General features: G+C 34.0%; 2 protein-coding genes and 1 pseudogene across 2 annotated transcripts in view; all 3 read right to left on the bottom strand.

Moving 5' to 3' along the window:
- Positions 1-6007: 6007 nt before the first annotated feature.
- On the bottom strand, positions 6008-15897 carry LOC132029860 (UDP-glycosyltransferase 74G1-like; annotated as a pseudogene).
- On the bottom strand, positions 7491-8925 carry LOC132029861 (UDP-glycosyltransferase 74G1-like). Its single transcript, XM_059419244.1, has one exon. The coding sequence runs from the start codon at positions 8628-8630 to the stop codon at positions 7872-7874; it is 759 nt and encodes a 252-aa protein (XP_059275227.1). The 5' UTR covers positions 8631-8925; the 3' UTR covers positions 7491-7871.
- LOC132029859 (UDP-glycosyltransferase 74G1-like) overlaps positions 13389-27431 on the bottom strand; it is a 26386-nt gene continuing 12343 nt past the window's right edge. Inside the window, exon 2 of the mRNA XM_059419242.1 lies at positions 13389-14275. Coding sequence (XP_059275225.1) covers positions 13526-14275 — 750 coding nt within the window. The 3' untranslated portion in view covers positions 13389-13525. The remainder of the gene's footprint in view (positions 14276-27431) is intronic.

Below are 27431 nucleotides of genomic sequence, written 5' to 3'. Positions count from 1 at the left end.
GTTCCTGGGTGCTTGCCTTTAACGATAAATGACGGTCGTCTAAAAAGGCAAACCAGCATAAAGAAAATTACTCTATTCAGGTTAGGAAGTGATAATTTTTCTCTTCTTCTTCTTTTTTTTTAGGCTTTTTTCCACGATGAAGTTTGACAAATTAGAAAGGAAAAAAAAAAAAGCAAAGTAAGTAGTGAAAGAAAAAGTCAACTGGTAAAAATGAAAAAGAAGAATATGCATTAAAAAAAATTAAGAAACAAAGCAATGAGACAACTGGTAAAAATAAAAAAGAAGAATATGCATTAAAAAAATTAAGAAACAAAGCAATGAGACATAGAAATAAGAATAAAAAAGAAGAATATGCATTAAAAAAAATTAAGAAACAAAGCAATGAGACATAGAAATAAGAACTAGAAGAGTATCCAAAATAACCTCAGTGGAGGGGGTTCGTGGAGGGTCGAACCCCTAATCTCACGCAAACAGGGAATTTGACATTCCACTTCCAAACCAAAGCACCCATCAAAGACAATTGTGCAATGGGTGCTTACCAATTATATATAACTATTTTGCATAGTTTTATATAGAAATATATACATTCCGAGACGAGTTTAATGGGTGCTCGAGCACCACAATTTTCTATGTGGGTCCGCCCCTGATTTCAGAGGTCCCATTTCTTAATTTTTGCAGGTTATGTTGCTGGTATACGATAAAGGTATGTATATGTCCTGCTAATTGATTTTTAGCTATGGCCACTGACGCTTCCATCCCTTTCTTTTCAGATGCTAACGAAGATAGATTGTAGAAAAGGAAACAGGAGTGCGAGAGCACGGAGGAATATAAACCATGGGTATGGTGGTTTCAATCACCTTATTTCCTGGTAATATCTCTGTATTCCTGTTTTCCCAATTCTCATTCTATGTGTATCTCGTGCTTTTTATACGTGTGTGTATTCCTTGTGAGACTCAAGTCTACTTAAAATAAGCATTTATTGGAGAAAATAAGCTTGGCCAAACAGACTATAAGTGTTCATCTATAGAAGCTGAGAAATTGCATTTGATTCCGCAATAATTTTAAATAGATCTTCCGATAAAAGAAACATATTTTAATTGATATATAACATGCAAGACAAATGATGTGGTAGAATAGTGGAATTTGCCTAGGAAGAAACAAACTAATTCGGTGGAGTGGTGATGTTGAAATGATCAAACGACGTGGTTACTAGAGCAACTTTTAGTTTTATTCACATCCATGAATTACTTTTAGTTTGCAATTCAACTTATTCACTTAATGTTTAGTTTTCTTGACAATGCACATTTTTAACCGGTTGGAAAGTACCATACCGGTTGAAAATCTTACGCGTTTCCGTCTTCCATGAACTCCTATTTACATCTATAGGTAAGTTATGCCACTTCTTATTTTGCTTTCTAATTTGGCCCCTCCAGATTGTAGAGAGACTTTCAGATAAATATGGGGAATTGATTGTTGTTTTACTGATAATTTTAATGGCTTTTGGTGTGTTTACAACCAGCATATCTTACAGTTTCATTTGACCATCTCTGGAGGTAAATCATGGTGAAAGATAATGGACAATGTTACATTGCAATATGTCAAACTACTTACCATGAGCATGTACACCTAATCATTTGAGTGGTTATAAATAGCAGGAACACTTGCTTGGCATGAAACTGAATCAAACCATTGGTTTGATTAATAATTCTCAATATTGGAAAACTAATGAAAACACAGTTGTTAGTAAAAGTATATTAGTTTACTTGACACCTATAAAATGAAAATAAGGGAGATCGTTTTCTCCTTTTTTGTTCAAGTATTATATTTTTGAGGTGAAGATGGAAACTCTCTTCTTTTTCCTATGAATTGGATATTGACAAAAGGAAAACAGAGAGATAAGACCCTATATTAGCTTGAGAACCCTCTTACTATAACATTTGTGAACAATATTGAATCTTTAGCTTCTTTTTTAGAGTACCTCTGTAGATTCGTTTAGCTCTTTATCACATTAATTGATTTTTCTTTTTGATAAGGTAAGAGTTTAGTACAACATTAGCTGATTGAGCAGGCTTTCCAACTTAAGATACAAATATATTCTACAGTGTCCATCATGATATATGGGCAAACTACCAGATTTCACGTAAGTCGTAGATATGCTTGCCCAAACTTCAAACCGAAATATACATATCTTACTACAGTCTACATGCACAATAATACAAATAGCCTCCCCCCCCCCCCCCCCCCCCCCAACCCCCAACCGTGGAGGCAATTTCTGCTTCTGATGTATGTTTTTGAATATTTCTTTCTTTGGACATAAAGTAGGTTTCAAGCTCTAGCTCCACTTTGAGTTAGTTTAAGAGCTAACTTTATAATTAGCTTTTCTTTTCTTCTTTTGCATGCTTCTTTTTTTACTGGATTATTTTCTGATGATTCATAAATGTATGTGAAGGCAAATTCCACATGGTATCAGTGCACACTTACAGATTATGCATATACATGTTAGGAAATTTCAATTACTGATTTTGGCACTTTTACCAACTCATAAATCAAGCTAAAAAGTCAAAAAAAAGCACTAAGGCATGCATTTCCACTACATATCCCTTTATATGTTAATGTATTAAAATATAACTCATAAACCGTGCTCAAACGGCCTGTGTAAACTAAGTATAAATATTTACTCCGAGAGCTATGTATGTGAATTGAGGGATTCTACTGAGTCGATAGTTGAGTACGAATAGATCTAAAAATGATTCAGATTTTAAAAGATATGTTGTTTAATTTTTCATGCTTGAAGTTCTAAATTTTGACTATAGGGGTATATTCAAGTTAAATGTCAATGTTCATGAAAATTATATTCTGTTCGTGTGCCTATTTGACTTTATAACAGAATTTGCTACATTGTGCAAGCTTCACAAATAGATCAATATGGTACTGATGTGTTGCAAATTCTATCTTCAATAAATTCTTCCGTTTCTTTCGGTAACAAATAATTATTTCCCTTAGCTGGGACATTGAGGAATATCCAAAAAGGCATTTTGGGAATCTGCTTTGCGCAGCTTGCTGAACCTTTTGACTGCCCTATAAAATAGAACAACACAGAGCATAACGGCATTTCTGTGATGACAGGATGATAAAATGATATCGTTTGGCTTCCATTCGTGAAAGAATGTTATATCTGTGATCATCACTCATCACGAGAGAAGCCACGAGGATGGAAATACTTTAAGCACCATATATGTTGCTTGCTTTGAAGCTTAATAGCTCGATTTGCTTATACCATCTACATATTTTGGCTTGAGATGAATATGATGTACTATTGCCTGGTTGTACTTAATTTGTAAAAAGTTTGTAATGCTGCAATACTTTTTGGCTGATCAGAAATACAGTTTGTAATAACTCACTCCTTGCTGTTGTAACATTTGAACAACTGAAGTATCGTATGGGTAAAGAAAACTGGACATGCTGTGCAACATTATTGTCTAATAATATGCTAAACCCTTGTTGTTAGCTGATGTTCTGGATCGTTTGAGCAACTGTTTGTAACAGTGATATTACGTTGGGCAAATCTTTAAGACGCATACACCCCTAGTATATACTATATTAGTTTGATTTGGTTTTAATATTTTCAAAAAAATAAATAAAAAATTAGTAGGTTTAATTTGCTTTTAAGAAAAAACCAAGCCAAATTGCACCACGATTCACAAAGATCCTTACTTGCAATAATCTATTACATTAATCTACTAGCTACGATAGTATTTTCCTTTTGTGATTAAAAAATATCTTGTTTTTATGCAATATGCTTTTCTCTTTCAACTTGTTTTACAAATTATCCAACGAATAAGGCTGAACTTAGTAAAATGAGGTTTAGAAATATGCCATTGCTCTTAGTGAAATAAAAAAAATATATTGCTAATATTATAATATAATTAGTTAAATTGACACATGACAAGAAAGTAATTATACTCCTCTACCACGTTATCATTTGGAGGATATTAATTCTACTTCAAACAATGATAGGGGGTAATATGCAGGTGTATAATTTTTTTTTCCATTAATAAGGAATACAGTGATTTATGCTCTGTGATATTATTTTCTTTTAAGGTGTTCTACAACTTACTATCTAACAGACATAACCAAAATTACGGTAAAAAGAGGACTTAAATTCAATGCTCTCATTAGAAACTCAGTAGTTCCATAATTGCTTTTGCTCCTCGCAAAAATATTATTAACACGTAAATTTATCTTGTGCAAAGATTTACTACTGATATTTTCAATTGGACGATGTCTCGTCTAATATAATATCAGCATTAATGTTTAGTGTTTCTTTTCTACCGAACATCATGTATAAATAAGATGAATATTTAAAAAATAAGGTTTTTTCTTTTCTTTTTACACTTTACCTTTTTCTCTTCTCCAGCATTTATCTTTTACATAAAAAGCTTATAATATTTATATTCTAAGATTAAAAGTTTATGTTTGCTGTTTAGGTGATCCTATTTTGAGATTAAAATTTAACTATGTTTTTATATATAAATTGGGAGGACTATTTATGCAAGGTATCAGATTACTCTCATTTCTATAAGTACTAGATGGGAATAGCCCGTGCTTGCAAATTGTTGATAATTCAAATTTCTATTTGATAATATGTGGTAAAATATAATAATATAACAATCGCTAAAAATAAATAAAAGCGAATAGATTAACTCCTAATATTGATTTAATTGTTTATGATCACTTATACAGTGATGTGACATCGTATAAACGAAACTTTTATCCTTGTCAATGCATGCATAATATCAAGCCAAATAAAGATAACATTCTGTAACTAATTTATTTACATGCATTCATGAACAAAAATATCTATTCGCCACGTTAGAAAGATTTGCATGCAAGAGAGATCCCAACGACTCAGTGTATTCGGTTAAGCAAGCCTAAGGCAATGGCCTCACTGGGGGAGCGCCCATGGTAGGGAGCTTTTCCTCCCGAATGGAGCCTTATGTGGATCGAATCTGGGTATAGTCGGGCTTCAATGTGGATACCCGACACCGGGTGGGAAACCCAAAAAAAAAAAAACTGCCTCATGTTAGAATAATGAGCCATTCTCGTTTCTACAGGGAGTCACAATCAGTGGCGGAGCCACAACCCAGCATTGAACACCCTTCACCAAAAAATTATACCATGTAGACATAGCGATTATTACGTACTACATTTATATATTATATATTGAACACCTTTAACATATATATAATACATTATTTCCTTAAAATTAAAACACTCTTGACAAAATTTTTGGCTCCGCCACCGATCACAATTTGTTTGGGACCTGATAATAGGAGCTTAAAAGTTGCACTTTGTTCATCAGATTTCTTCCATAAGTCCACGACTGAGTTTAACATATACAAAATGGACGACATAATGGAGATTCAGGTATTTCTGTACCATCGCATGCATACGCCACTGGAGAGAGCCCCATAGAATTATTTGCTCATCTAAATTAGTTCACAAATTTGAAATTTTTATTCACATACTTTAATTAATTACATCCAAAAGTTCATTAAAGGTCGGATGACAAATAAAGCATTCAATCATCTAAGAAATAAGTTGGGAGTGACTCATTGACCATCACACCTTACTAACCAATACCTAACTATCGAAAATTTTAGATAAACAACACATTACAACTTGTTGCTTTTTTTTTTTTTTGAACCCCAGGATAACCCGCAGCCGCTACAACCTCTGCCACAGCCTCTGTCCTTCGGGTGAGCACTTTGTGCGCACTGGGTAAATCCCTCACTGTGTAATAGCACAACCACACAGGGGATGTAAACCGCACTAGGCAAGCCCTATGCGACAGGCTCGACTCAGAAGGCATTGAGAGGGGATCGATCCCGGGTCATCCGTGTGGATAACCACCCTCCAAACCAACTGAGCCATCCCGAAGGACACAACTTGTTGCTTTATCAGCCAAATTGCTTTACCTTTCCAAAAGAAATTGAAAAAAAAAAAAAAAAAAAAAAAGATGAGAAATTTCAATAAGATTCAGGTCAAATTTTGCTACCATATTTCAATCAGAAAAAGAAACTGCGAAATACAAAATCAGCTTCCTAATGAGGAAATAGTCACCAACTTGGAAACAAATTCTTCTATATTTTTATCTGAACTTCCTCCTTCATCCACAGCTTTCGTAGCCAATTCCTTTCATTTCTTTGCATTTTCCCTAATCATTTTTCCTTTTTCTTCCATCACTAACTTTATACATTCTTCAATAACTTCTCTTCTAACTATCCCTTTTTCATCTTGTTTGGCTCTAACTCCCATCTCCCAAACATCCTTTACAAGCTTTGCATTTGTTGGTTGATCTGTCCATTGTGGCATTGTCAACATTGGTACTCCCTAACTAATCGCTTCCAAAGTCGAATTCCATCCACAGTGAGTCAGAAAACACCCAAACACCCTGTTGATTTATGTTCCAAAACTTGTAATTGCGGACACCATGACACAACTAGGCCTTTATTCTCACTAACTAATTTTAATTCCTCTAAAAAATTCTTAGGAAGTTTGGATTCTTCAGTGGATCTAACAACCCACAAGAAGTTCTTGTTGCTATTTTTCAAACCCCATGCCAATTCTTCCATTTGTTCAACTTCTACTTTGGCTAAACTTCCAAATGATACATACACCACTGAGCTAATTGGTTGATGATTTAACCAATTTAGGCATTCATTTGTCATTGGCTTGAAGACACTAAGGCCATGCTCTTTGTCATCTGGTAGCCTATTGTCTAGGTACATGGATGGCATTGTTGGTCCAATTGTCTTGATTGGATAAATCTTGGACATCCAATCAATTACCTACACATCAAGCAATTTGAAACAGAATAAGATCTCATGTAACTATTTAAATATTTTGTACTACTCTCTCTGTACCAATTTGTGTAGCACACTTTCTATTCTAGTCTGTTTAAAAAAGAATGTCACATTTATATATTTAGAAGCAATTTAACTTTATGAGATGATTTACAATCAGACAAATATCTAATGCTTGTTTTGGACCATCAAATTTCAAAAGTCTTCCTTCAGTTCTTACACTCCGTGGCAAGTCAAATGGTGCCGCATAAATTGGGACGGAAGGAGTACAACTTAGGAGATTAAAAATGGGGGAGAATAATGTTTTTGGTCCCTCAATTATGAAACTCTAATTTTGATCCTTCTAATATATGTCTTATTAGATTTAACTTTCCATTAATAGCAGGGACTTAGTAGCTCAGTTGGTTGGCTACCTGAACTTTCACTTTGTTGATGAGGGTTCAAGTTCACATATTGTAATCCCCTCCCCCTATGTAATTAAAATAAAATAAAAATTCCATTAATAAAAATATGTGTTTTTAACCCTTTATGTAGGGAATATTTGAACTATTTTAGAAGTATATTACCCCTAAATATAGAATAATGGTGGAATGATTAATAAATCCGAAAATTTGTGAATATTTATATGCAAGGGATCAAAAGTTCCGCCGTGACCATTTAAAGATTGTGCAACTTTTTATAGCAACAAATAAAACCTCTTAGTAGTACGATCTCAATATTTGTTTAAGATTTTTGCACACTTTTTAAGAAAGATGCTTAATATATAACCTTATTTATAATAATTATTCAATTAGTCAAAAGGACTAATATTTGGAATCCAATGGAGTATATCTCTGACTGCTTGTGTGAATCTAGTCAGAATGGGTTCTAGATTCTAATTTTTTTAATTACTGAATTCTAAATTAATTATTTTATACATGTACACTGAATTTTGAAGACAAATAGGGTGAACAAAGCTATTGGGTTCGACTGTACCTGTAAATCAAAGGTTGTGAGTTCGAGTCACTAGGAAAAAAAAAAGCCCCTTATCAGGCTGAGAACATTAAGGAACATATGTACAGACAACAAATTAACTTCTAAATAGAAGAGACAAAGAAACAGAAGAGACAAAAGATAGATTGAATCTCTTAGCTCTTTCTCCAACTCATAGAAGCTGTTGATTAGTACCCAATCCACTTTGTCAAGATTTGAGAATTGATTCACCAGCATATCAAGTATTCTTGCTGCTTCAGGGCTAATAACAAAACTAGGTACATCTGAACTCTCAATTGGACATAAAAATCCAGGAATTAATATTTCTTCATCATCTTGAGTAGGTGGAAGTTTTAGAACCCCTTTATGTACATGGTAATAAATGTTATCCACTGCACAATTTTGTGTGAAAAAAGCAGCACTAACTAATCCAAAATCCTTTGCAACTTCAACTGCCCAAGGAAGGAATGGATCATAAACTATGCAATTTACTGGCCACCCACTATTTGCTAATTTTTTAATAAGTTGAGCTAGAGTATCCGAGCCAACTTCTTTGAATCTTGTTATGAAAGATCCTGCTTGATCGCGGCCACCATCATCATAGCCATCGGAGATTGCCTCAATTGACACCGAAGTTGTCAATTCTTGCATTGTTTTCAAGAAGGATTTTGTGGTTGCTATTGTGATTTTGACACCTTTGGATTGTAAACGTTTGGAGAATTGAAGCATGGGGTTTATGTGACCTTGGCTTGGATATGGCAAGATTAAGCAATGAGCTCCGTGAGTAGTCATCTTTTGCAACTTCTCAATTGATGGCTTAAGGAAAAATCAATCAAGAAAATATAGTTCTTTAGGATTCTCAATAGTATTTTTTCAGTAGTAATCACATGTTAAAAGCACGAATTATATCATAAATTTTACAGTCAAAAGTCTTACCTCAAAAGTCTTACCTGAATAATATAATCGTTTTAGTGCTTCATAGAAGACTGCTTTCTTCTTAAAATTATTTTTCGCACAAAAATTCTTCACCGGAGGAAGAAGAGAGTTTTTGAGGATGGGAAAATCCTGTAGTGAAAATGTGGTTCTTATAGTTTCGTGATAGAGTTTGAAGTGCCTAAATTTAGAAAAATAGTCTTGGCTTCTCATTTGTCAATCAATACACGACTCTTGAATTGCCAACATGTGCAGTGACATAAGCAGGTCATATGCATTGAAGGGAACAGCTAGGATCATATGGAGTAAAGGTATATTCGACCATCCAAAATGTTCTATAAAAAAAATAGATAAAAGGCATAGAATCACCCCTAAAATTGCACCGAAAATTCACTTGAGCAATTTAACTTTATAAGCGTTTATATACCCCTAATCTTGTTTGAGGTGAAATAAATACCCCCTTCGCAAAACAAAACCAGATTAGTATTCAAGAATGTTATACACGCGCCTGACACGTCAGCACCACATTAGTACCACGTCAGATTTCTATTAATTTTAATTCTACTATTTTTCTTTCTTATTTTATTCAAAGGTATGTTTATTAATCATATTTTTCACATTAATTAATTTTTAGACCCCTTAAATAACCATATCTTTTCCAATACCAAAACTCAACCCGTTGCCGTCACAGGAATCAGCCGGAAATACCTAACTCCACTGCACCTCCGAAATTCAATTTTTTTCTTGTTAAACAAATCCAATCACACCTCCTAAAAAGAAACTTTACACTACTGCATGTCTCTTGAAGATCGGGAGTTTTTTTTTTTTTTTTTTTTTTTTTGCAGGAGATTTGTTAGTTTTCGATCTAGTAAATGTTTCTATCTTTTCGGGTGGATTTGGGCAGAAAATCTATGATTTTTCTGCCAGCGGCATCTTTGATTTTCCAGTTGAGTCATTGACTTATTCGAACTTCTTTTGGATTGGTGGTCTTGTAATTTCTCGTTGCCAGAAATATCGTCGGCGCACTTAACATTAAGCTTCCTACCATTTATAGTTTTCCTAAACAAAAGAAATTACAATTGAGCTTACACCCAATTAAGCTTTGCCGGCTGATTCTGATGAACCAAAGAAAGAGAAGGCGACCAAGGCTAAACACCCAGCTGCTCCGTTGAAGAGAAAATAAGAAAGAGAAAAGAAAAAAGCGTTAGAGCAAAATTAAATTGAAAAAGCAATATTAAGAAAATTGTATGCTATCCAATAGGGAGATGACACATGTAATGATTTTAAATTCAGTGCTTGTGTTTTTTTTTTTTCCTTCAAGCGCTTATAGGAAGTTCTTGGCCACGTCACTCTTCGGGAGTTAATTAATTTCACCTCAAACAAGATTAAGGAGGATATATAAACACTCGTAAAGTTAAATTTATAAAGTGAATTTTCGGTGCAAGTTTAGGAGTGATTTTACGTCTTTTCTCAAAAAATTATTATATCATTAGCTGGCCATCTATGTGTAGTGTGATTTACTAGGAAGATTAAATTTTATGAATTTAAATCCAGAAAATATTTGAATTTTATTCTAAATTCAATTTATATTAGTCTTAATAGAATTATGGACCGATATAATTGAATTTATTATTTAATCCAACATACATGGATTTAACCTCCTACGATATTGAGTTAGTCCATCTAATTGGGTTTTAAATGACAAGCTCACTTCATTAGCTCAAGTTTCATTCATATGTCAAATCACATGACACATCAAGTCAAATCAAAGATGAAATAAACCATGTCACATGCGCAAGTGATTTAGCATGCCAAGTGCAAAAGTTGTTACTATTGACACTGTTCCAATGGTACGCGAGTATCTTGATGTGCTTCCAGAAAATTTGCCAGGATTAGCTCCTAATCGGGGGATAGAGTTTTGCATTGATACATTACTGGCACTATTCTATTTCTATTCCCCATATCATATGGCGCCAATCGAGTTGAAATAATTGAAGAAACAAATAAAGGTTTTGCTTGATAAAGACTTCATCAGTCCTAGTGTGTCACCTTGGGGTGCACCAGTGTCGTTCGTGAAGAAGAAAGATGGCTCAATATGAATGTGTATTAATTATAGGAAATTGAACGAGGTTACTTGATTACTTATTCAACCAGTATCAAGGTGCAATCTACTTCTCAAAATCGGCCTGAAGTCAGGGTACCACCAGTTGAAGATCAATGTGGAGGATATCTCCAAATCAACATTTTGGACTAGGTATGACCATTATGAGTTCTTGATCATGTCCTTTGGACTTACCAACGCCCTGACAGTATTGATGGATCTTTTGAACCGGGTGCTCAAATCTTTCCTCAACACTTTTGTTATTGTGTTCATTAGTGATATTCTGGTCTACTCATGCAGCTAGGCGGAGCACGAGGATCATTTGAAGGCAGTGTTGGATAAACTTTGGGAATACGAGCTTTATATTGAATTCTCAAAGTGTGAGTTTTAGCTAGGCATAATGACATTCTTGGCTCCAATGGTTTATAGGAACGGTATTAAAGTGGATCCAAAGAAGATAGAAGTAGTTCGGCAATGGCCTAGGACTACTACCCCTATAGAAACACGAATTTTCCTGGGCTTGACCGTTATTACAAACACTTCGTAGTAGGGTTTTCTGCCTTAACAACTCAGTTAATCAAATTGACACATAAGGGTCTTTTGTTCAAGTGGTCTGAAGAATGTGAGTCGAGTTTTCAGAAACTCAAGACAACTTATAGTACAACCCCAGTCTTGAAATTGCCTATCGAAGAGGGAAGTTATACAATGTATTTTGATGTCTCACATGCTGGTTTGGGATGTGTTTTGATGCAGGGAGACAAGGAGATTGCATAAGCCCTCAGGCAGCTTAAGAATCACTAGAAGAACACCTGCCACATGATTTGGATCTAGCAACAGTGGTTTTTGCATTATAGTTATGGCGTCACTACTAATTTAGTGAGCCGTGTGAGGTATTTCATGAATCACAAGAGGCTATAATACATCTTCAAGTAGAAGGATCTGAAAGTTGAGGCAGCGAAGGGCTTGAGTTACTCAAGGATGCTCTTTAAGTTGAGACAGAATATCCTAGCCAACTTCTTTGAATTTTGTTATGTATTTGTCTTTATAGTAAACTATTCATTTGTTCGTCTTTTAAAATATTGATATCACGTATGGAAAATCTTGTGTACCCACCGAAGAAAGCTCCTACTGGAGAGGAGTTGGATCCAATCTATAGTTTATTTAGCATAAAGTTACATCGGGCCTCATTCCGGTAATTTGATCCAAAATTATTTGGCCATCTTCATTTATTCAAAAAAAATTTAAATTAAATTCACAAAACTCAAGTTAATTACATCCAAAAATTCACTAAAGGTCGGATGGCAAATAAAGCATCCAATCATCTAAGAAATAAGTCGAGAGTGACTCATTGACCATCACACCTTACTAATCCAGACCTAACTATACAAATCTCAGATAAACCACACATTACAACTTGTTACTTTATCAGCTAAAAATTGCTTTACCTTTCCAAAAGAAATGAAAAAAAGGAGAAATTAAATAAGATTCAGGTCAAATTTGAATAACTTAAAAGGTCATTAAACTATAGCAAATGTCTCACTAAAGTCACTTATGTTTGTATAGTATCAAAAATGTCATTCAAGTTAGACTAGTTTATATTATATCCCAAAAAACTAAAGAAATAATTGCATAAATCTCCCCCAAGTTTTTTTTTGTTAAACTCCCCCAAGTTTTATTTTGTAACACTTACATCCTTTAAGGTTTACTTGCCTCTCTAGTCTTAATCTTTTATGATAATTTTTTTAACCTAATTATTATTAATATAAAATATTAGTTTAACCAATTTGTCCTTCAGGATATTTTTTTTTAATTGACTTTGCAAACATTCTATTTTTATTTTTTTTGAAAAATTGAATTTTATACAAATTTAAGGTACAAATATAGGCAAGCAATATTGGGACTTCCGTATATGAAACTTGATAATTTAATCTTCATTATTTAAATTAATTGATGATATATTGATTCTTTAGAGAAATTTGAGGTGGCAAATGGGAACCTGTCAGAATTTATTTATCAATCATAGAATGAAACGTATAATACTTCTTATATTTTTCTCATTTTGTGTTATTTATTTAATATTTTGAAGCTTATTAGCAAAATTCCTCAGATATATCATATGGTTCAATATGTAACGATCACATCAAATAACTTTTTGCTCTTATTCTCTTACAAGCTTAGATACTCCAATATTACCACAACCTAAATTCTTCACAAATTCATAACGCTCCATCACAAAAAAAGAGGGGTTTTAAGATTCTTTAGAATTCACAATTAATTAAAGAATAAATTATATCCTGCAGAATTCATAAAACACAAAAGAAAATATCCTAAAGGACAAATTGGTTAAATTAAATTTTTTATATAGTAATAATTAGGTAAAAAAAATTATCATAAAAAAAATAAGAGAGCAAAGTAAATCACAAAGGAAGTCACTGTTACAAAATCAAACTTGCGGGAGGGTTATGTAATTATTTCTTTAATTTTTTGGATATAATGACTTTATAGGTAAACTAGTCTAACTTGAATAACATTTTTGATACAAAATAAACATAAATGACTTTAGTGAGACATTTGCTATAGTTCAATGGCCTTTTAAGTTATTCACTCCAAATTTTGTTATTTCAATCAGAAAAAGAAATTGCAAAATACAAAATCAGTTTCCTAATGAGGGAATAGTCACCAACTTGGAAACAAATTCTTCAATATTTTTATCCGAACTTCCTCCTTCATCCATAGCTTTCCTAGCTAATTCCTTCCATTTTTGTGCATTTTCCTTAATCATTTTTCCTTTCTCTTCTTCCATCACTAACTTTATACATTCTTCAATGACTTCTCTTCTAACTATCCCTTTTTCATCTTGCTTGGCTCTAACTCCCATTTCCCAAACATCCTTTACAAGCTTTGCATTTGTTGGTTGATCTGTCCATTGTGGCATTGTCAACATTGGTACTCCCAAACTAATCGCTTCCAAAGTCGAATTCCATCCACAGTGAGTCAGAAAACACCCTGTTGATTTATGTTCCAAAACTTGTAATTGCGGACACCATGAAACAACTAGGCCTTTATTCTCACTTAGTAATTTTAATTCGTCTAAAAAATTCTTAGGAAGTTTGGATTCTTCAGTTGATCTAACTACCCACAAGAAGTTCTTGTTGCTATTCATTAAACCCCATGCCAATTCTTCCATTTGCTCAGCTTCTAATTTGGCTAAACTTCCAAATGACACATACACCACTGAGCTAATTGGTTGATGATTTAACCAATTTAGGCACTCATTTGTCATTGGCTTGAAGACATTAAGGCCATACTCTTTGTCATCTGGTAGCCTCTTGTCTAGGTACATGGATGGTATTGTTGGTCCAATTGTCTTGATTGGATATATCTTGGACATCCAATCAATTACCTACATGCCAAACAATAGAAACAGAATAAGATTTCATGTAACTATTTAAATATTTTGTACAATAACTTAGGAGACTGAAAAAATGAGAGATAATAGTGTTTTTGGTCCCTCAATTACTGGTAAACTCTGAGTTGGTCCTTATAATATATGACTTATTAGATTTAACCTTCCATTAATTAAAATATATGTTTTTAACCCTTTATGTAGGGAATATATTATATTTGAACCATTTTTAAAATTATATTACCCTGAAGTAAAGAACAACAGTAGAATGGTTAATACATCTGAAAATTTGTGAATATTTATAAGCAAAGGGATCAAAAGTTCCGATGCGACCATTTAAAGATTGTGCAAATTTTTCTGGCAACAAATAAAATTTCTTAATGGTACGATCTCAACAATTCTTTTAGAGTTTTTGCACACACTTTAAAAAAAATGCTTAATTTATAACCTTGTTTATAAGAATTATTCAATTAGTCAAAAGGACTAATATTTGGAATCCAATGGAGTATATCTTTGACTGGTTGTGTGAATCTAATATAAAATATTTAGGATTTGAAGTTTATGGGTTTTAGATTCTAGTTTTTTAAATTACTAAATTCTAAATTAATTATTTTATACATATTCAATGAATTTTTAAGACAAATACAGGGTTTAAACCAAAACTATTGAGTTCGACTGCCAACAAATTAACTTCCAAATGGAAGAGACAAAGAAACAGAAAAGCAAAGATAGAATCTCTTACATCTTTCTCCAACTCATAGAAGCTGTTGACTAGGACCGAATCTACTTCGTCAAGATTTGAGAATTGATTCACCAACATTTCAATTATTCTTTCTGCCTCAGGGGTAATAACAAAACTAGGTACATCTGAACTCTCAATTGGCCTTGAAAATCCAGGAATTAATATTTCTTCATCAACTTGAGGAGGTGGAAGTTTTAGAACCCCTTTATGTACATGGTAATAAATGTTATCCACTGCACAATTTTGTGTGAAAAAGGCAGCACTAACTAATCCAAAATCCTTTGCAACTTCAACTGCCCAAGGAAGGAATGGATCATAAACTATGCAATTCACAGGGCATCCACAATTTTCTAACTTCTTAACAAGCTGAGTCAGAGTATCCGAGCCAACTTCTTTGAATCTTGTTATGTAGGCCACGAAGGATCCTGCTTGGTCGTAGCCACCATCGGATATGGCCTCGATTGACACCAAAGTTGTCAATTCTTGCATTGTTTTCAAGAAGGATTTTGTGGCTGCAATTGTGATTTTGACACCTTTGGAGTGTAAACGTTTGGGGAATTGGAGCATAGGGTTTATGTGACCTTGGCTTGGATATGGCAAGATTAAGCAATGAGCTCTATGAGTAGTCATCTTTTGCAACTTCTCAATTGATGGCTTAAGGAAAAATCAATCAAGAAAATATAGTTCTTTAGGATTCTCAATAGTACATTTTCAGTAGTAATCACATGTTAAAAGCACGAACTATATCATAAGTTTTACAGTCAAAAGTCTTACCGGAGGAAGAAGAGAGTTTTGACTCTTACCGGAGGAAGAAGAGAGTTTTTGAGGATGGGAAACTCCTGTAGTGAAAATGTGGTTCTTATAGTTCGGTGATAGAGTTTGTAGTGGAAATGTGGTTCTTATAGTCTTGGCTTCTCATTTGTCAATCAATACTGACTTTTTGAATTGCCAACATGTGCAGTGACATAAGCAGGTCATATGCATTGAAGGGAACAGCTAGGATCATATGGAGTAAAGGTATATTCGACCATCCAAAATGTTCTATTAGAAAAAAAAATAGAGAAAAGGCATAAAATCACCCTAAACTTGCACCGAAAACTCACTTTAACAATTTAACTTTATGAGCAAATATATACCCCCTAATCTTGTTTGAGGTGAAATTAATATCCCCTTCGCAAAACAATCCAAATTAGTATTCAAGAGTGTTATACAATGTATTTTGATTATTAATCATATTTTTCACATTAAATAACCATATCTTTTCCAATACCAAAACTCAACCTGCTGCCGTCACAGGAATCAGCCGGATATAACGAACTCCACCGCACCTCCGAAATTCAAATTTTTCTTGTTAAACAAATTCATTCACACCTCCTAAAAAGCAGCTTTACAGTACTGCATGTCTCTTGAAGATAGGGAGTTTTTTTTTGCCGGAGATTTGTTAGTTTTCGATCTAGTGAGTGTTTCTATCTTTGCCGGTGGATTCGGGCAAAAAATCTAAGATTTTTCTGCCAGCGACATCTTTGGTTTTCCAGTTGAGTCGTCGACTTCTTCGAACTTATTTTGGATTGGTGTTCTTGTAATTTCTCGCTGCCAGAAATGGTGTCGGTGAACTTAACATTAAGCTTCCTACCATTTTTAGTTTTCCTAAGCTAAAGAAATTACAATTGAGCTTACACCCAATTGAGCTTTGCCGGCTGATTCTGATGAACCAAAGAAAGAGAAGGCGACCAAGGCTAAACACCCAGCTGCTCCGTTGAAGAGAAAATAAGAAAGAAAAAAGAGAACAACGTAAAAAGAAAGAGCAAAATTAAATTGAAAAAGAAACTTAAGAAAATTATTTGCTATCCAATAGGGAGGCGACACATGTAATGATTTAAATTCAGTGTTTGTGATTTTTTTTTTCTTCACTCGCTTATAGGAAGTTTTTGGCCATGTCAATCTTTAGGAGGTAATTAATTTCACCTCAAACAAGATTAGGGGGGTATATAAACACTCGTAAAGTTAAATTGCTAAAGCGAGTTTTTGGTGCAACTTTAGGGGTGATTTTATATCTTTTCTCAAAAAATTATTATATCATTAGTTGGCCATCTATGTGTAGTGTGATTTACTAGGAAGATGCCTTTTGTAGATATTATGGACCGATATAATTGAATTTATTATTTAATCCAACATACATGGATTTAACCTCCAACTACATTGAGTTAGTCCATGTAGTTGGGTTTTAAATGACAAGCTCACGTCATTAGCTCAAGGTTCATTCATATGTCAAATCACATGACACAGCAAGTCAAATCAAACACCAAAGAAACCATGTCACATGCGCAAGTGATTTAGCATGCCAAGTGCAAAAGTCGCTACTATTGATACTGTTCCAGTGGTATGCGAGTATCTTGATGTGTTTCCAGAGGATTTGACAGGATTACCTCCTTCTCGGGAGATAGAGTTTTGCATTGATACATTACTGGCACTATTCTATTTCTATTCCCCATATCATATGGCACCAATCGAGTTGAAATATTTGAAGAAACAAATAAAGAATTTGCTTGATAAATACTTCATCAGTCCTAGTGTGTCACCTTTGGGTGCAGCAGTGTCGTTCGTGAAGAAGAAAGATGGCTCAATATGAATGTGTATTAATTATAGGAAATTACCTATCGAAGGGGGAGGTTATACAATGTATTTTGATGTCTCACATGTTGGTTTCAGGCAGCTTAAGAATCACTAGAAGAACACCTGCCACATGATTTGGATCTAGCAACAGTGGTTTTTGCATTATAGTTATGGTGTCACTACTAATATAGTGAGCCGTGTGAGGTATTCATGAATCACAAGAGCCTATAATACATCTTCAAGAAGAAGGATCTGAAAGTTGAGGCAGCGAAGGGCTTGAGTTACTCAAGGATACTCTTTAACTTGAGACAGAGTATCCTAGCCAACTTTTTTGAATTTTGTTATGCATTTGTCTTTATAGTAATCTATTCATTTGTTCATCTTTTCAACTATTGATATCATGTGTAACGGTTCGCATTTTTCGCGGGCGGGGTTAGCTCTCGGGAAAAGCTACATCAAAATCGTTGGTGCTCTTTCGGACTTTGTTTTAAAAGAGTCGCCACTTAATTTTTAGGAAATTAGGAAAACCAGTTTTGAAGGGTGTATTCATGCGCCAAGAAAAAATCCTTCTTAATCCAAAGTTCTAGGTAAGGGTTCTGGTGATCCCTTAGGGAAGGTGTTAGGCACCCTAGTATTAAGGATCCATACTATACGATTGACCTTTGAATTCCAATGTGTGAGTATTTGCATGAACTGCTTATTTGGTGTTTATTTTCCCGAAAAAATCTGTCATTTTGCATATCATTTTTTGAAAAGAATTAAATATATTCCCTTTACATATAGGGTATTTAGATTCGGATTTATAATATCCGGATACAATTAGTTCCTTTCATATATAAGGATGATGTTATTTTGTAAAGGTAAAAAGTCTTTTAAAAGTTTGGGATAAATGAACTTATTCATGCTTAGACTCATACATGCTCCGGGTTAGTCCGTTTAGTACGTTCACCTTTATTTAGGACTTTACTCATTTTTTTTAAAGAAAAATAGCTTACATGGATTTGCAAGAGTTGGTTTAGGTAATCATAATTTATTATCTTGATCCTGAATTTTGTGTTAAAACCTGATTTGCTTATATATAATATGAGAACAACATTTTTCACGGGCTTAGGCCCAAATTACACCCTCTTTTTCCAAAAAATGATTAAGGTCTGCTCAGTTTTGGCCCAAAATCTCTTATTTTCCTTCAGTTCCTGGGCTAAGCTCAAAACATATTTGCTTTATTTTTTTTGAAAATTTACAGCCCATAACTACATCTAAGACTTATTTATTAGTAATAGCTACCCTTTTTTAAAAAAAAAATTATTTTTGGTAGCTTAATTATTTATCAAATCACCATCTATAACTTGTTTTTGTAACTGCAGTGTATCTCCCTAAAAATAAGGTACCTCTCTCCCACTTACCGACAATCTTTTTTTTTTTTTTTCAAATATTTTTCTCTCACCTATCAAATCTATTTTCTCCCTCACCCCTCTTTCTCTCTCTGTTCCATCTCCTAGTCTTTTAAATTGATTTTCTCTCACCTACCAAATTTATTTTCTCCCTCACCCCTCTTTCTCTCTCTGTTCCATCACCTACCCTAGATCTCATTTTCTCTTACAAACCAGAAGAATCCTACCGTAGCAGCAACAACTATGGTCGAAAATCCTACAGTACAGCAGCAGCCATGGTCGAAAATCTCATTTTCTCTTACAAATCAGAAGAATCCTCCAATTGTAAGTCTTTGTTCATTATCTCTGAAAATCAACAGCACTTTCTACTACTTGATTGTTCATGCGCAACGCTCTCTTGGCATCTAGTTCTTTGTAACCCATACCTAAAAGTAAGGACAAAGCTTCATCTGGAATTTGAAGCAGATGTCAAGGACTTTCTAGATTGGATCTGACTGCTATGATATGCCACCACTCCTTCTTATAGCTTCAGCCTTAAATGTAAGGCAATCTCTGGATAACGTCTTTTTTGTAGCAATCTGAGACGACTCGCTTCTTTCCCATGAGAACACCATTGATGAGAGTTATGGAGCTTCATACCCATCAAGTGTTTGATAAAATATTTCAGTATAATTCAGTGTATTAACACATAGTATATTTAATTTTTAGTATATTTAAGTGTATTTCAGTATATTATTTCGCTATATTTCAATGTATTTATCTTTTTTTGCTGTAAATATAGTGAATGTTCCAAATATAGAGTCTATTTTTACTACACTTTGTTTTCACGACTTTTGTATTTCGCTGTATTTCAATGTATTTCTGTATTTCTAATTTATGAAACAGTTTCTGATATATTTCATTGTATTCCATTGTATATACGCATACTACAACTTTATATTTCTTAAACAATCAACCATATTTCATTATATTTCAGTGTATATTTTTCTGTATTTGGAAGTTTTTAGATCTTTAGTGGTTTTTGAATTCAAAAAGTTTTGATTGTGATAAAAGTTGAGAGAGATTCGTAAGCTTTTATGGAAGAACAACCGTTATGCATGATTTATGGGAAGTTTTAAATTGAATCCCATAATTTTTTTTTAAAAAAAACTGTTCCATAAATAGGGCCTGATTTTACTCTTCAGTGATTTGTGTGAAATATGGTTGATTTAATTTGACTTATTATTTAAAAAGGAAAAGAATATTATGTTCCAAAAATATAGCCTTTTTTTTCTCTCAAATTTTTTTTTTTAAAAAAATATGTTCAAAAAATTGAGCCTAAATTTACTCTAACGTGTTTTGTATTTCTCTGTATTTCAAAAATGCGAGATACAACTGAAATACAGCCAAAAGCAGCTACGAATTGTAAATCTTCAACTTGTAGCTATAACTAGTTAGAAGCTATTAAAAGGTAGCTATTTGTGTAAGTTTTCCTTATTTTTTTCTGAAAAAATTGGTTAAATGGAGCTTAAAATGCGACCTTTTTGGGCTAGGCCTTAGCCCTCAAAACTCTATGATTTGCTTTATTTATTTCCGAAAAAAATAAGGTGTATATTTCAATACAAGTGGATTACATATTCATATGTCTAAAACTACTTTTGTCTGATTTTTTAGTTTAAAAGGACAGAACTCGTTTTTTTGTAAAGCATATTATTCACAAAGTTCTGAAAACCCATTTTTCTTTTCGCCTGGGCTAAAAATAGGACTTTTGAAAACTGAAACTTAACTGGAAAAGGCGTTTTTCTTACTTTTGCAAAGATAAAGTCTGATTCGAGGAAAAGATGATAGCAACGCATTTTTTCTTGTAAAGAGGGGACTGATCCCTTTTATTCCTTTATTACACTAGCCATTTTTATTCTTTTGGAAAATGATTACACTAATCCGGGTTTTGAAAATCGCATTGGGGCCTAAGGTCTGACTAAACGGCATATGCACCGTTCACCTAAGATGCCTAATCCAAACGTAAAGGATTCCAATAATAATGTGAGTTTATACAAAATACAACATTTCAACCAAAAAGGGGAAATTTGCACGCTGAAATTAAAGGGGAAAAGAAGATAAGTTAGGGGTGTACCAAACCCCTTTAAAAAGCCATTTTTACCCATGGTTGGGCCTTCATGCCACTCCAACCATGGCTGGGCCTTCAACAATATTAGCTTCCCTATCTTTGGACTCAATAGTTTTGAAAGAATATTCCTGTTGGGCCAAAGGCCCAACAGGCTGGTTGGACTCTGGCCCAAGTGGCCGTGCAGTAGGAGGGAAAAAGAAGAGGAATTGAATTAGTATATGTTTGGTGGATCTAGTGCTATCAGAATTATACATAGACATACACGTATAAATATATATCCCCAGTTTTGAACCTATGTTTGATGAAACTAATCATAACGTAACCATACATATATACTTATACATATACATATATATTCCCATTTGATTGCAAGTGCACAACTAAGGACTTAATTATATACTATTGCTTCACTGGAAACCTCAATTCACGCCATACCAATGGGTAAAGGTTGTCACTACCCTTATTCCCGACACCGCACAGGTTCCAAGGGGTTTCATGAACCCCCGACATGGCTAGATATCGGGGAGTGGCTGCACCTATCCCCCAAAACCTCCTCAAACTTTCAAAAAATCAAACCAGTGTTGCCATAGTATACAACCATAGTCTCAAAGCTGTGCACAAGTATCAGCTTATGGGAAGTATTTTAAATACAAGTAACTCTTAAATGAATTCAGAATCAGGACAAAAGACTGAGACAAGATTGTAATGTAATGATACCCATACAATGTATATAACATTTTCAGAATACTTAGTCAAATAAGTGGAATACTTAGTCAAATAAGTGGCCCAAACAAGTCATACTCTTTTATTTGCATATACATCCTGTCTATGATTGGCCAATTTTTCTTGTAGGTATACACACAGTATATCCATGATATACACATGGTATGTGTATACCATGTGTATACTCCCTTCTTTTATTAATCTGTGTAAGATCTATGTCTACCCACACTCTTACATGTCCAAATTTTATACAAAAGCCACAGCTAATCAAGGTCCAACTCTAACTCTTATGCACATCAAAATAAAATAAATGATTTATCAACTTCATATATTAGCAGTTCTTGTAATAGGAAGTTAGAACTTGTTTAAGGTGATCACAGAAGCACAATAGAAGGGTAGAAACAAAGAGGAAAATTCTGTAACTTGTAACTACCCTAAAAAGAGTCGAAGCATCAAGAGGCCTGGACCAAACAACATCAAGTGAAATTGAGACTGTACAGTTTCCTATTCTCAGGAAAGACCACAGAAAAATCTTTGTTTTAATATAGCAATAGTTGGATCATGTTACAACAAAGCTTCATGCAATTTACCACTTAAGATAGACAGGGAGAAGATCAGCTATGTGTGTCAACAAATCCCAAAAACAATGGCATAAAATTCAAAACCAAGCTCCACATGTTCAGACTCTTTAAATTCCTAGCAGATGCATTTTATTACCAATAAACTTAAACTAGTCCATTAACCAAAGATCCTCTTCTTTAAAAGACCAGTTCCATTGCTCTTATCTGCCTAAGTGCTTCTAGATCTTTACACAAACCAATTTTCCTAAACCCCCTTTTATCTCCAACCCCTTTGGTAAGATAATGAGATTTAAGGAAGCCAATATATCTTCAAGACAAGAGTGTCCCCCATGGTCTATAGGATGGTCATGACACCCCTTATTTAGGGGGTAGATACTATGAGTCAAGCTGGGCTTGGCTCTTCTCTGCCCCTCTTTGAGGTGTCTTGAAAAGGCCCCCCAAGCCAAGTGGTTCACACTACATTTAAGAGTATTCAATCATGTCTCCAACTATCAACATCAAACCAATTCCATCCTACATTATTCAATTTTTAGGAACACTGATGTATTACTCAATGATTTCATCTTCATGATTCTATGTGTAATAAGATTTTAAAACATATTAGTGATATAGATTCAGGCCTTACTAAACAGACCATAATTTTGCCCTTTTAATCTAAGTTATACTATAATGTTCAGTAAAGTCTAGGTGTCACAGTTTAGGTTAAGAAATAAAAGGCTCCTACTAACTTAGGATTAACTAAATGGTCTTTCCTAAGTCCGAGATCAACATAAGTGCCTTCACATAGTCAAGTCCACACATAAACACCATACCAGCTTTAAAACATATTCCTCAGGAAACAAACAAACAAACAAGAAGACTAGTCATACTACAAGAAAAAAGGGAAACATGAATTCATACAACTAAGTGAATAACTTACTTTCTTTGATACTTAGCAAAATGGCAGTTTTGACCTCCCTAATCATGACAAAGACATGACAGACACCTACCTTTTTATTTTAACTTAGCTTTAGGCAATATGAAATCTCAGGAATTTTTCACCCAAGGCATGACAAACCACCCTTGACCAATTCCCAGATCTCACTGAACTCACCCACAGTTATGAGAACAAGGTCTAGGGAGGCAAGAAAACCACAGGGTCCTGAAAGAGGAGCAGGATAGGGTGGGGTCATCATCTCTCCATCCCTTTCCTGAACCTTACTTTCAGTAAAAAGGGATCCTAGGCTCCACTGGTTATTACCTCTAGTTCATACCTAGGCTCAACTTTTACTCTCCCAAAGCAACCTCACCGCCTTTACCTTATTCCCATACCTAATGGCAATCACCAAAACTTATGGACAAGAGTGGTTTGACACTGCCCCCCTTTAACTAAGTCTTATCTAAACCCCTAATTAATCATATAAATTAACAATTTTTTAATCAACTTAGTTTTAAGATCCCACTATGTGAAGCCATATTGAATACCTTTAACTATTAACATTTGAGGAAGTTGAACAGTTAAATCACTTAAAGTTTAAAAATCAGATTGAATACCAAACTCCAAGTTCAAAACAGTTCCATCTCCAATTGGTCAATCATTTTCAGACAGTTCAAGGTACATCAGGACTCAAATTATTTTTTAAATCTATCTTAAACTTCTTTTGAAAATTCAGACATGAACCAGATAAAAGAGAGAATTTGATAATATGAATGCCAAGTTTGAGCTCTATTCAAATGAAACCAAACATGATACCTAGTCCTACTAGTGGCATATAGGTATTCTACTTCATTTTTAAATGATTCCTACAACTTTGTGGACCTTTATTAACTCCTAATGGACCCTTTAATACACTGTTACCTTATGAGTGATCTTGAATCCTAAAACTTCATTTTTAGACTTCTTTATCCTACTCTAGGGTGTTACTTTCTTTAAAATTATCCTTAGTGCACGACATATACCTATTCAGAATTGCTTGATTGACTTAAGCACATTTAAGCATACTTGGAAAAATTTAAACTCACCCAAATGCAAACAGACCTCCTAACCCTGAATGCCCTAGACAACTATCAAAGACTTATTATAAACATGCCTAGGTCCCTTAAGCTTTGTTTTAACATGACCATGACCCTTTCTATGTTTTATCCCAATCATAACTTCATATTACCCAGTTGACATCAGATAAGTATACAGACCCATAAAAGAAACAAGTTTAGGCAATCAAAATGTCATATTCTTATTCAAGTAAATCAACCACCTCAAATGCTTCAATCATAATCATCACAACACTTTAATGTTCTACTACATTCAACAGGATTAGTATTAACTTGAAAGTTCATCAAATTACTATCATGACTTATGTGATCATATCCTTATCAGATTTAAGCATTAAGCAACAAGGTAGGAACCCTCAACATCTAACAGAACACATGAAACCTATTCCAACCATATTTAAGCAAACAATGTATTATTTGAGCATACACACTCAGTCTACTTCAAGAAACTACTTATTAATGTCAAACATGTGCTTTGAAAGTAAAATGAGTAACCTCCACATCTAAGACAAACTAATGCATCCTAATCAGTACCCAATCAACACATTAATTCAATTGAACCACAGGCAAAACATCACCCAACTAATATCAATAAGCCATTATCATATAGATGAACTACTAAGCAATACCAAAAAAAAAAAAAACAAGTAAATAGGATAGAATATTACCTTTTTATGGTGCGACCCTGGTAAAAAATGAACTTGAAAGCCTTAAGTGCTTCCAAAACCCCCAACTCAGCCACACAGACTTAAACAAAAGAGAAAATAAAAATTTTAAACTCAGAAAGACCTCACACTTAGTGAAGTCTTAAAATAGACTTTCTTTGGATTTCTCCAATTTTTCTAACCTCTGTAAAACTCTTCTAAAATTTTTTACTTAAAAACTCAGACTCTCTCTCTAAAAGCCTATTTTTTCACTTTTCAAAACTTTTTCCTCCCTTTCTCCAAAACTCTTTTGGCAAAGGGGTTGGGGCTCTACTTATAGAACAAAATAGAACCCCAAGAATTGTCTAACCCTCAAAACTATCAATGTGGGACAAACATATTCCCAAAAAATGAACTTTTAAAACCAAATCTACCCCCTACATGACCTCTTAAATATATGAACGGCCAGATCTAAACCTCATTTGGTTCGATCTAGGCCTTTCAACCTCAACCAATAGCAATTAAGTAAGGTACAACAACACAGCAAGCAAATCTCATAACAATAAAACAAAATAAAGTAAAAATATGATTATTGATAACGTCCAAATTCACTCTATTAATTAGAATGAGTACGGTCGTATGCAAATATAATTTACCCAACTATGAGTCGGGGTCGAATCCCACAGAGAACAATATATAAAGCGATTAGGAAAGTATGGAATTTTCACCAACTAAGCTAAACCCAAACGATGGATAATATTTTGGGTTTTTGAGAAAGATTATGACTAATGCAAAAATATAAACTAACCTAGAAAGCGATAAAATGATCAATGGCCACAAGTTCGAATACAAGGAAATTACACTCAAGTAACGATCCAATGTATTTTATGATATCACAACTAAGAGCGGGTTTATGTTGATAGATAATGATTTCTAAAATCTCATTGAAAGTTTTCCAACCAAATCAATGAATTTCACTCTAAGCTTTTCCAAGCCTTAGAGTGTGATATTAGGCACAATCAATTTAACCTCAAGTAACTATCCTCTTCCGAGCTCAAGTTATTAGATGGATTTAATGACCCAAATTCTTGTTAATCAATCTTTCCCAACCTAGATTTCCTCTTCCAAGCTCAATCTAAGTAAATGGGTGAGTCCTAGGGTTAGCTAATCCCTTTGGAAACATTCAAGAACGAGATTAATTAAATCAACAAAGACCCACTTCAATAGCAATAAAAATCATTCAATACATAAGCAAAACAAGAGTTTCAATCCAACACTTTAATCATAGAATATTTCCATAAACAAGATTCAAGTGAAGAAAGTAAATACTACACACTTAGATATACAACACAAAACAAGGAATTGAAGAAAGGATTAAGAAATATCTCATTGAAGTTCTTCCAATCTTCTCCTCCAAAGTGTAGAGAAACCTAGCCTCCAAAACTTGCAAAATGACCAAAGATGATAATGTTTTGCCCTAGCCTCCTTTTGTAGCTCCCCCATTTTTCCAAGTCCCAAAGAATGACAAAATATGCCCCTTTCAGTTTTTGCAGTTCTGCCCGTTTTTTGCAGTTCTGTCCCGTTTTTGCAAAACTGTCCACTTTTGACAGTTTTGCAAAAATGTCAAATCTTTTTGACTTTCCTTTCACTTGGTTTCTTCCGCAATATCACATGAAGCCGAATAGAGCACCAATATCTCATAACAGCCCGAGGTGCAAAGATTGCAAACAAAGGATGCGACATTCCACACGCGAGTCGCGTGGTGTCGCATTTTTCATTGTCTTATTCTATTTGGCCATCCTCTCGTCAACGTATGCTGCACCACACCGCGACTCGCATGCAGTACTCGATTTCAGTGGTGGTGCTCGGTTCATTTTTATCTTGGCTTGTTTTACTCTATTTTGTTCCATTTTGGTCCATTTTGATCCATTTTGCTCTTTTATGCTCTCAGGAATCTTTTCCTACAAAACAACATAAAACACACAAAAAGTAACAACAAAAGTGCTTAAAGAGTCACAAAAACTTAAGGAATTAGCATCAAATATCGCGTAATTTCACGACTCATCAACACCCCAACTTAAAGTCTTTGCTTGTCCTCAAGCAAATCAAAACAAAAATCTCAATGAGGAACCCTTTTAAGCACAAAAACATGACTTTGGTTGGTACCAACAATTAGGCTACAAGCATGTGAAATTTCAACCAAATACCTCCCTCATTTTAAAATACAATTTCAAGAATGCAATAGCTATTTAAAACCATCAAGCAACAACACTCAAGCCTCAATGAGTGACTCAAAATTAAACCACTAGCTCACTAGATTT

This window comes from Lycium ferocissimum, chromosome 9 (genome assembly GCF_029784015.1).
Source record: "Lycium ferocissimum isolate CSIRO_LF1 chromosome 9, AGI_CSIRO_Lferr_CH_V1, whole genome shotgun sequence".
NCBI lineage: Eukaryota > Viridiplantae > Streptophyta > Magnoliopsida > Solanales > Solanaceae > Lycium > Lycium ferocissimum.
This window is presented reverse-complemented; position numbering and strand designations above follow the sequence as displayed.

Bases quoted from the DNA above. Each gene is read 5' to 3' on its own strand.
- LOC132029861 (XM_059419244.1), bottom strand. From the start codon at position 8,630: ATGACTACTCACGGAGCTCATTGCTTAATCTTGCCATATCCAAGCCAA.